General features: G+C 40.1%; 1 protein-coding gene across 1 annotated transcript in view; it reads right to left on the bottom strand.

The window, feature by feature from the left end:
- The window catches only part of wdr95 (WD40 repeat domain 95), a 121,527-nt gene that overhangs the window by 48,044 nt on the left and 61,717 nt on the right, over nt 1-11,766 (bottom strand). The window contains exons 10-12 of the mRNA XM_043692043.1: nt 9,782-9,828; nt 5,848-5,965; nt 3,913-3,982 (exon numbers count right to left, since the gene is read on the bottom strand). Coding sequence (XP_043547978.1) covers nt 3,913-3,982; nt 5,848-5,965; nt 9,782-9,828 — 235 coding nt within the window. The remainder of the gene's footprint in view (nt 1-3,912; nt 3,983-5,847; nt 5,966-9,781; nt 9,829-11,766) is intronic.

Here is an 11,766-nt window from a genome sequence, read left to right as displayed (position 1 = left end):
TTAAACCCCCGCCAAGAGCACTAGCAAACCTCCCCCCAAGGATACTGGTGCCCCTCAGTTTCAGGTGTAGACCATCCTGTTTATAGAGGTCCCACCTTCCCCAGAAAGAACCCCAGTTATCCAAAAACCGGAATCCCTCCCTCCTGCACCATCCCTGTTGCCACGCATTTAAGTGTTCTCTTTCCCTATTCCTCGAATCTCTATCACGTGGCACGGGTAACAAACCAGAGACAACAACTCTGTTCGTTCTAACTCTGAGCTTCCAACCTAGCTTCCTGAAAGCCTGTCTAACATCCTCGGCACTCCTCCTACCTATGTCGTTGGTGCCAATGTGGACCACGACTTCGGGTTGCTCCCCCTCCCCCTCCAGGACCCGGAAAAGACGATCAGAGACATCACGTACCCTTGCACCTGGGAGGCAACATACCAAACGTGAGTCTCTCTCGTTCCCACAAAACCGCCTATCTGTGCCCCGAACTTTCGAGTCCCCAATTACTACTGCTCTGCTCTTCTTCACCCTTCCCTTCTGAGTAACGGGGACAGGCTCCGTGCCAGAGGCCTGTGCCCCGTTACTTGCCCCTGGTAAGTCGTCCCCCCCCACAAGTATCCGAAACGGTATACTTGTTCTTGAGGGGAACGGCCGCAGGGGTCCCTGCACTGGCTGCTTCTTCCCAGTCTCCCTCACTGTCATCCATCTATCTGCCATCTTTGGAGTTACTACTTCCCTAAAGCTCCGATCTATGACCCCCTCTGCCTCCCGAATGATCCTAAGTTCATCCAACTCCAGCTCCAGTTCCCTAACACGGTCTTGGAGGAGCTGGAGATGGGTGCACTTCCTGCAAGGGTAATCAGCAGGGACATCCATGGCATCCCTCACCTCAAACATGTTGCAAGAGGAACATTGCACTGCCTTCACTGCCATCCCTCTGAAAGTAACCTTTTTTAAAAAAAACTGGGTCTAAAGAATACAACAAGCAAAATGCAGCACTTACCTACTTCCCAAACTTGACAAGGTTCCTCATGGTTTGCAAGGTTTAATCACATGGAATACAGGGAGAACTAGCTATTTGGATACAGAACTGGGTCAAAGGCAGAAGGTGAGGGTGGTGGTGGAGAATTGCGTTTTGGACTGGAAACTGGTGACCAGCGCTGTGCCACAAGGATCTGTGCTGGATCCACTGATTTCATTATTTATATAAGTGATGTGGATGTGAACATAGGAGGTATGGTTAATAATAAGAAGGCTACCTCAGAGTACAAAGGAATCTTGATCAGATGGGCCAATGGGCTGAGGCGAGGCAGATGGAGTTTAATTTAGATAAATGGGAGGAGCTGCATTTTGGAAAAGCAAATCAGGGCATGACTTACACACTTAATGGTAAGGTCCTGGGAGTGTTGCTGAACAAAAAGACCTTAGATACAGATTCACAGTTCCTTGAAATTGGAGTTAGAGATAGATAGGATAGTGAAGGCATTTGATATACTTGCCTCTATTGGTCAGTGCATTGAGTACAGGAGTTGGTATATCATTTTCTGGCTGTACAGGAGACTGGTTAGGCCACTTTTGGAATACGACATGCAATTCTGGACTCCCTCCTATCGATAGGGTGTTGTGAAATGTGAAAAGGTTCAGAAAAGATCGACAAGGATGTTGCAAGGGTTGGAGTGTTTGAGCTACAGGGAGAAGCTGGATACACTGGGGCTATTTTCCCTGGAGTGTGGCTGAGGGGTGACCTTATAGAGGTTTATAAAATTATGAGGGACGTGGATAGGATAAATAGACAAGGTCTTTTCCCCGGCGTTGGGGAGTCCAAAATTAGAGGGCATAGGTTTAAGGTGAGAGGGAAAAATTTAAAAGGGACCTAAGGGGCAACTTTTTCACACAGAGAGTGGGTATGTGTATGGAATGACCTGCCAGAGGATGTGGTGGAGACTGGTACAATTGCAACATTTAAAAGTCATCTGGATGGGTATATAAATAGGAAGGGTTTAGAGGGATATGGGCCAGGTGCTGGCAGATGGGACTAGATTAACTTAGGATATCTGATCTGCATGGATGAGTTGGACTGAAGGGTCTGTTTCCATGCTGTACATCTCTATGACTCCACTCCAGAGATGTGCCATGACATGTCCGACCAAGTTTCTCCTACTTACCTTGTATTGGCACCAGTGCCCAGCAATCAAAACTCTTTTCCCAACACCAATCTTTGAGTCATACATTTATCTCACTCTCTGCTTTATTTTACATCTATTTGTTCATGGCTCAGGTGATATTCCAGAGATTACTTCTTTCGAGTTTCTTCATTTTCAGTCTGCCCCAAGGTGCTTATCTCCTGGTTTACCTATGTCACTGGACCTACATGGACCACCACCACAGAATCTTTCTTCTCCCGTTGCAAGATTTCTCCAGCTCAGAGCTGATGTCTCAAAGCCAGGAGCTGGGCAGCCAACTTGGACTCTTGCTGCTGATTGCAAAAATCCCTGAATATCCCTGAATATGCTGCTCTCTGCTACCATTACCTTCCTTTTAACGATTCCTACTGGAATGCCTTCCTGTTCCTGGTGCCATTGTCAGTTCAGTTATCCACTCTGCACTCACTGTTCTATCCATACAGGCTTGAAGAATCCTGAATCAATAGAGGACTGTAAAAGCTAAGGCTCCCCACCTCTTCAGTCCCCATACTCATCTCACTCATAGGCACACCCTCCTGTCTCTTACCACTGACCAAATCAGAAGATCCTATCCTAAGAGGTGTGATCAATTTCTGGAATAAAGGGTCCAGGTAACTTTCCCTTTCCTTTTGCTTCGCAGTGTGAGATTCAGTCTCTAGCTCTCAAACAGGCAACATTTCTTGTAGATATATTTGTCCTGGATCACACTGGTACCCAGTAGCTCCCATATCCTACAGTCACCTGCCTTGCCATCTTTATTGTATCTTCATTCATTTGTATTTATGACTAATTTTTTTTTTCATAATCTCCACTACTCCCAATAAGCTCTGTAACTGCTAGGAACCTGAAGTACTAATGAAAGTTAACAATCACTAGAAAATGTGAGCTCAAAGAGGCAAAAAAAACCCAGAATTTACATGCTACATTCTCATGCTTAATCACTGGGCCCTTCAAAGTTGGGAGGGCTGGGTGGGGGGTGGTGAAGGGTGGTGATGCAGAATGGAGACAGGGCACACTATGATCCATTAATTAAGATTCGTGGAAGCAATAGAGAACAACACCAATGACCAGGCCTGCCTACGCCACTGCCAGTCTCATATTATGGGTGGAGGAAAGGAGGCTGGCATTGGTGGGCAGTATTTTCTTTCTGTCTCCATCATAAGCGATAATCCCGTGATTTCCATTGAAGCACTAGCACATTTAATAACAACCCTTGCTCAATACACATCAAAACAATCCAATCTAAAAATCTACCCTGCAGCCCTATAGTTCTATAAGATACAGTCTAATGTAACAGTTGTTTGAACAGCTCTTTATCAAGAGCTTTTTGATCATCAAAGTTAAAAATCACACAACACCAGGTTATAGTCCAAGTGGTTTAATTGGAAGCACTAGCTTTCAAAGCGCTGCTCTTTCATCAGATGGTTGTATGATGAAGGAGCAGCGCTCCGAAAGCAAGTACTTCCAATTAAGCCTGTTGGACTATAACCTGGTGTTGTGTGATTTTTAACTTTGCATATCCCAGTCCATTACTGGCATCTCCAAATCATTTTGGTAACCAGGTTAGCCACCAAGGTATTTGCATTCTGAACAGTGGCCAAAGTTTAATGTTTCGTGGAACTGGAGACCGATGTTGCACTTATTATTCTTACTAAGATGCTTCCTAGTGAGGTTCATTCAGTCAATGAAGGTTTAAAATAGGCCTCTTTAGAAATACCTGGTATTGAAAGGTTCATTTACCTATAACCAATGCTGTAGCTTCATGATTTGAGGAAGATATAATTGACCCGATTGCATCATAATACTTCATCTGAAAGAAAAAAAGTGAACAGTGCAACAAAGTTATGCTTTCAACTTTTGCCAATGGGGAAAGGGGATAGGGGACATTTCACACAAAAGGAAGACCTAAACTCAATATGACCATTTGAATTCTGTGCTGATTTCAAACAGACCACTTTTTAACTTGAAGGCAGTGAGGGAGGCACAAATGGATTGAATAGATGTAAATGCTTTTGAAGACTGGATAAGATCTGGATAACCGATTTGATCTGACTTTTGAAAAAAGGTCTCACCCTTTAGGCATGAAAAAGCAGCTCCGTCCATCAACCAGAAACAAAGTCTCTGATAGACAGTTTTGATTGCCAGAAAAAATGTAGCATCTTGTCAAACAGTTTCAATAGAGTATGTTTAGTTAACAATTAATGGATTACCTGTGCTTGATGTAGGGACTGAGTAGATGTTTCTTTGTTTTTATGATAGATTAATCACTTGAGATTTAAAAGCTTTGAATGGGTTTTATGAATGGGCTATCAAGTGTGTACTTCACAGTGCTCTATTGGATCGTCCAAATAAAAGCAAGATATTTTGGATGATATATTAGATTGCTAGAAGGTTTTTCTCATCTCTACTTAGTTCCTGAGATCTCAGGCTCAATAGACTTTAGAGGGGTGAAGGGGAATCTGATTGAAACTTACAAAATACTGAGAGACCTGTGTGCAGTGGATACGGAGAAGATGTTTCCACTAGTAGGAGAGACTAGGAAACCAAGGGCACAGTCACAGAGTGAAATGATAATCCTTTAGAACTGAGATGGAAGAGGAGTTTCTTCAGCCAGAGGGTAGTTAATCTGTGGAACTCATTCCTGCAGAAGGCTGTGGAGGTCAAGTCATTGAGTGTATTTAAGACAGAGATAGACTCTTCATTAGCAAGGGAATCAATGGTTATGGGAGGAGGCAGAAGAATGGGGTTGAGAAACATATCAGCTCTGATTGAATTGTGGACCAGACTCGATGGGCCGATTAGTCTAATTCTGCACATGTATTATGGTCTTTGCCACTTATCTGACATTAATGAGGTATCACAGAAGATAAAAGGATCCATAAGGAGGTCAGTGGGGCATGAGCAAGTTTAAGATGGCATGGAGGGTGTAAAGACTCATAGGGGGGCAGGATTTGGGACATGAGTCAAGAACTTTGAGCTGCCCAGGTGGTCAAACTCCCATAATATCCTCAATGGAATGCACCTGATTTAGGAGCCAATAATAATCTAAGTTGAGATTGAGTTTGTCTAAGTGGCCCATAATTCTGCCAAGCAATAGACAACATCAACTTCTTACCTCAAGACCTCTTCAGAGATTAAAGGCTTTAAACATTTTTTAAATCATTTTTTTACCTGCATTGAGGCAGGTAAACTGTAGTGATTTGCTTTAATGATTTCCTTACAGATTCTAGCTAAGTAGGTGACTGAACAGTCGGATATAGCGCTTAGGACTTGGGCAGATCAATCATGAAAGCATGGATAGGTCCCTCAGTGGAGCTGTGAGCTAATCAGAAGAGACCCTATGAGCTTCAGGGAATCTGCCAGCTTCCACCAAGTGATGCCCCCATTTGTTCTTGATAGAATTACAATGGCGGTGGGATGAGGTCCTCAAATAGCCAAACATTAACCACTTAATAAAATTAAATTAGCTTCCAGGCACGTAGGCTGTCCTCGCCACTGGCTTAATCAAAGAGAGACAGAGTTGGGAAATTAACATGCACTCCATTCAACATTTTCACTCTGGTTTGTGCAGCGTTCACTCCTCCCAGCACCCATTTACCACCCCGACTATGATTATATTCTGTTTGTAGTATCAGTATAGATATCAGCTATACCTCTGACTAATTTGAGAGTTACCTGTGTTACCCAGTCTTCATGTACCTTCCATCGAATGCAAGTGACGTTTGGTGACAGGGAAGAGTTTTCAATGCTGATAGTGGGAAAATTATCCACCTTGGGCCACTTCTTCCATGTTCTGCATTGAACAAAAAGACAACTAAATTAAAAATGTACTGCCAAAAATACTATCACTGAAAGAAATTAGAAGAAACAGACCTCATGAGTATTCTTGTTCCTGTTGTGCTCTCAAGTCTTTTCCATCACCTTTTTCAGTTGCTACAGACTTGAAATTGCTGCCAACTAACATAATTTCTGCACATCAAGCTTAACAATATGACCCAGTGCTTGAATATCAGGTAACAATAGACAAAGAGGGCAGAAAAAGAATATTCAGGTCTAGGCACAGAGATGGCCATCAGCTTTACAGCTAACTACCTTTAACATAATTCCAGTTATCTCAAATCTGCCAAATCTTTTGGTTTCTCTTCATTTTCCTTGCAAATTAACTGCTCAAGTTTACAACCACATAATGGTTGTTCAGTTTTGTTCTTCTGTTATAATTGACAGAAAATACTTTTTTCTAGTATTGTTCAGCTTTACTTCTGCGTCTTGTGGTCTTAAATATGTGAAATTTCCAGAGGGTAAATATTGAATAGTAGTTTTGAATTTTTTTTTACAAAATTAGCATTTTTCAATCTCAAACTCCACTGCTTTTAGGAAATAGTTTTAAATGAATTGTCTGTAAATAAATCTGCTCTAACTGACCACTTCCCACTAATTTCAGATCAGCTCTGTAACGTTGTTTGCCGTTAAACGTACAAGTAAATTAAATAACCTTTTTCAAAAGACTAAGTGCGGTCTGTTCAGCTTTATGAAGTTCTTAAATGCTAACCCCAATAACCTTGAAAGGATAAAAAGGACTGCCCATGAATATTTATCATATCTTTAACATTTATTCTTGGCCAATTGTCATTAACATGTTATTTACAAGGCAGCATCAGCTCAGAAGCAATCATGTCCTGCACAGCAGTCATTAGCTCTAGCTGGACTTATCCTTGCATCCCTAAATCCTATTTATAATTTAAATTAAAGCAGCTCTCTTTAAAGGTATTGTTTTAACACTTCCATTTATTGTTTTTGGTGAGTATTGAGTTCACAGATAGAGAAGACTCCCAAAATTCCAGTTTAGTGGACTCCTGGGGGTCTTCATAGATACATACAAAATACTCAATAACTAAGTATAGTAAGGAATTAGAAAGGGAGCAAGAAAATAATAAATGTCTGTTTGGGAATAGGAATGAATATCAAGCATGGGTTGGAGGACTATTAAATATGGCAGTGCTTCATGACTGGAAGGAGGAAGGGGAGACCAGTTGGATATAACTAAACAGTTGAATGAGTGAATATTAGAGGTTGTTTTGACATTTATGATTATGGAACATTTAGCCAGAATTTTCCTTCCAACATGAGGTGAATATTACATGGTTAATGGAAATCATGGAGTCAATGAATAAAATGTTCTTTGTTCCATCCCATGTTGTGCTAGAACTCTAACACTGCATTCTTGAGGCACTGACAGGAAGTGCAGATTGTTCGATATAGTTCCTGAAAACTTTGGTTGCAGAATAAAGTCAAGACATACGGTAAAAGCATGAACACATGGCAAGTAACTGGAAAGTTGTGAAAAACAACTGTCAGTACATAGTTGGAACAGCACCTTACATTGGTATTATAAAACAAAATATAATTGTCTCAATCTTTTCAGACAAATAAAAAGCCAAGGATTAACGTGATCAACATTATAACATTCTCATCAATGTTAAACCAACCACCAACAGGTAGTGAATGTAATATCTTGATGCTGACTGTCTTGTTCTGTTACAGAACCCAGCTATTTTGAAATATTTAGGAAAACACATCTCGGTTCTTCAAGAACTGATGAACAACACTGTCGTTCCCTTTGTAAAACCAATAGATTTCTGCTCAGCTCCAACTAAATCTTGGCATGACAGTCACAGATGTGGTCAGCTTCCAAAATTCAAAGACTCTGCAGCAGTTCCTACAGATTGGAAGGTCACAAAAGTAACTGCACTATTCAGGGATGGAGAAAAAAATATACAGACCAGCCAGCCTAACATCAATAAAGGAGAAAATGCTAACATCTAGTATAAATGACATGATAACAAACCACTTAACTAGAGTGAGTGGGTAAAGTTAAAGCACATGTGACGGAGGTAATGTTTGGCTTGGATTGAGAATTTGTTGACATATTGAAACCAGAGTGGGAATAGATGGGTCTTTTTCAAAGTGGCAGGCAGTAACTATTGGGGTAGCACAAGGATCACTGTTCAGGCCCCAGCTATTCACAACACAAGCATAAAATGACCTGGATGAGGGAACCAAATGTGTAAATGCAACATTTCCAAGTTTGCTGATGACAAAACTGGGCAGGATTGAGAGTTGTGAGGAGGGTGCAAGGAGACTTGGACAAATTGAATGAGTGGGCCATCACATTGCCACTGTAATACAATGGGGCTAAATGTGATATTATGCACTTTGGTTTGAAAAACTGAAAGCCAGAGTACTATTTAAAATGGCAATATATTGATAAGCATGGATGTACCAAGGATGTACATAATCAATGAAAGTATAAAGGCAGATGCAGCAAGCAATTAGGAAGGCGAATGGTGTATTGGCATTCATTGCAGAAGGGTTTGAGTTCAGAAGTGAAGATGGCTTACTGCAGCTAATTCACGGCCTTGGTGAGACTTCATGTGGAGTACTGCATGGAGTGTTGGTCTCCCTCCCTTCCTAAGAAAGGATATATTTGCCAAACGATGGTGCAGTGGAGGTTCATTAGGTTGATACCAGGGACGTGAAGATGTCCTATGAGGAGAAACTGGATTGACTGGGCATGTATTCACAAATGTTTAGAAGGGTGACAGGGAATCTGATTGAAATGTGTAAAATTCTAATAGGACTGGGCAGACTTGATGCAGGGAGGATGTTTTCCGTTGCTGGGAGTCTAAAACCAGGAGATGCAGTCTCATGATAAATGATAGGCCATTTAGGACTGAGATAAGAAAAATGTCTTCACTCAAAAGGTGATGAATCCATGGAATTCTCTACCACAGAAAGCAGTGGCGGTTAAATCACTGAACATGGTCAAGAAAGAGGTTGATATATTTTTACATATTAAAGGCTTCAAGGAGGATGGGAAGAAAGCTGGAATATGGTACTGAGATAAAGCATTAGCTAAGATGAGGCTCAAAGGAATGAATGGCTTACTCCCAATTTATAAGTCAACGTGGTGCAATGCCCTAGAACCAGTGGTGGCCCATGTTCTCATTCTCACAGCTTCATAAAATATATCAAACCAATACCTGACTGGTGTGAATAAATTCCCTAATCCCAGAAAATTCTGTTGATCACCAAATTACTAATGATTTTTATTAAATCGATCTTTTTTCTAGGAAAACACGTCCAGGTTCCTCTCTTTATACATCAAGGGCATTGCAGAGCATTTGATGAAGAGAACATTAAAGTTGATTTGCCCTTTTACTATGTTCATACACATGGCCTTACTAGCAATGGTCACTGGATAGCCAGCAGAATAAAGAATAACTGTTGATTTTTTTTCTCTCATGTTGCACAGTTAAGTGTTACACCTCTATCAATGCCTCAAAAGTGGTGGGTGTATTCATCAACTAATAAATTTCATTTGTGAAATCTTCCTGACCATGTGACAGAACTGTAACAAAGGAATTACATCTGTGATAAATTTGTTACAACTTAATTTATTCTCAACGGTTTCATGATTTTTAAGTCCAGCGACTTAAATTCAAATAATGTGCACAATACAAAAAGCACTTTATTTTGGCATCACTGCCATTTCAGAGAAGCGATCAGAAAATTTCCATTTTAATACAGGAACTTAGCATATTACACGAACCTCAATGTCTCTCCTACTGATGTTAGGAGCAAAATATTTACACAGCCCTGCAATGAGAAGAATTTTTAAATTTACAACAACAGAAATGTTAAGATTAAAAGTTTTCAACAACGGGAACTATAGTTTTAGTTGCAATGTGCAGAAACAATATGAGTGCATTTAAAATTAATGTTCACAACTGTGTCACACTTGGTAGTCAAAATAATGCTCCTACACGACTGGAATCATGACATATTTGTTTCACTGCGGATGTGATGATGTATATAACATCTGTTTGGGTCTGGCATGGTTGCGACTTCGTTTTGTTTAAGATACAAAGTGACATGGATAGAATCATGACATATTGTGCCAGTTAGTACTACTACCTCTTATTACTACCCAGTGCCTGCTACTGGTAAGGCCTTGTATATGAACATAGTAAAAAGGCAAATCAACTTCAATGTTGTTTTCATCAAATGCTCTGCAATGCCCTTGATATATAAAGAGGGGAGCGAGTGACCTGGAAGTGTCTTCCAGAAGAAAGAAGATCGGTTTAACAAAAATCATTAGTAATTCAGCATCTTAGGTTTGGCAGAGTAATACTGAAATTCCGATTTAACTGAGTTTTCTACTAATTTTATGCTGAAGCTTAAGGCAGTCAATCAAAGGATATCCTGAGGAATTTTTAGTTGATGATCTCAATAGTCAACAAAATTATTTTTATGGTATAGAAGCTAGGTATGTGCAATTTTTCCAAAAGTGTATGATTTTGCACAGATATATAGGAAACTTTTTCAATTGTATTACAATATTAAGCTCCAGGGCATGAACAATTTATTCATTAATTTATTCAATGAATGAGAGGATGATGACTGCAGAAAAGATAATAAATTTTTAAAGCTACTGCATTGTGACTATTGCTTAACATGATCTTTATTTGCCAGTTCAACTGCAACAAAGCTTTCTGTTATCTCATGCTCCTCTATCCTCCTCACAGGATATTAATTCTACAAGGAATGAATTCAAGATCAACACAGCCCTCTGACATCCTAAATTACTAATCTGGCTACATTAAAATATTGATGAAATGCCTCAAAAACAAAAAAAATCAAGGTAATTCAGCATGATGGAATTATACTGGGCATTTTGATACAAACTCTACGGGTCACAAAGATAGCAGTTACAAGGTTTTATAGAGAAGTTGGGAATAAGTTGTACATCTGATGCATTATCTTCTAGGAATGCAGCCCCTTTCTAAAGCTTGTGGACATTGATGGCTGTAACATAGAAATTCCATAACCAACACAATAGGTTCACAGATAGAGGCTGGAATCTCATCCATTTTGCTTCTAATTCACTAGCATTTGTAGAACATGCTCATTCCGAACTAAACTCTATTTCTTTAGCTTTCTGCCACTGTTGCTCATAAATTTGATAAATGCAACCAGACTGTGCTGACTTCACTTTGCACTTTGTTGGAGTTATGTCAGAAAATGTCTGGGCGGCTTCAGTTTAAAATCGTGGCAGAGGTAGTAGCACCAACTGGCACAATATGTCATAATTCCATCCATGTTACTTTGTATCTTAAACAAAAGGAAGTCGCAACCATGCCACACAGAAACAGATACTATATACATCATCACACCATAACATACGCAGTGAAACAAATATAACCAATTGTCAAATCAACATCCTTGCTGCCTCAGGATGGTACCACATTGCATAGATTTAAGTGAATGCACAAATGTGTTCCGAGTTCAACTAATACTCTGAGACCATGCCGACATGCAAGGGTTCTTTGATTTTTGAACACCATGGACAGGCGTCACTATCAGCTAGCATGGTGTTGCCAAATAGTTGCTTAACCAACTTATTCGTACAAATGCCCATATTATTATTACACCACAAGTCAATAAATATCATTCCTTTAATTTGAAAGAATTCTATTTAGAAGTGTGAATATAGATGTTAATCTCCATCCCTTATGTTATTCATGATCAAAATAT

The sequence above is a fragment of the Chiloscyllium plagiosum genome, chromosome 6, assembly GCF_004010195.1.
Source record: "Chiloscyllium plagiosum isolate BGI_BamShark_2017 chromosome 6, ASM401019v2, whole genome shotgun sequence".
Lineage (NCBI taxonomy): Eukaryota > Metazoa > Chordata > Chondrichthyes > Orectolobiformes > Hemiscylliidae > Chiloscyllium > Chiloscyllium plagiosum.
Note: the sequence above shows the minus strand (reverse complement) of the source record. Positions and strands in the feature narration are given on the sequence as shown.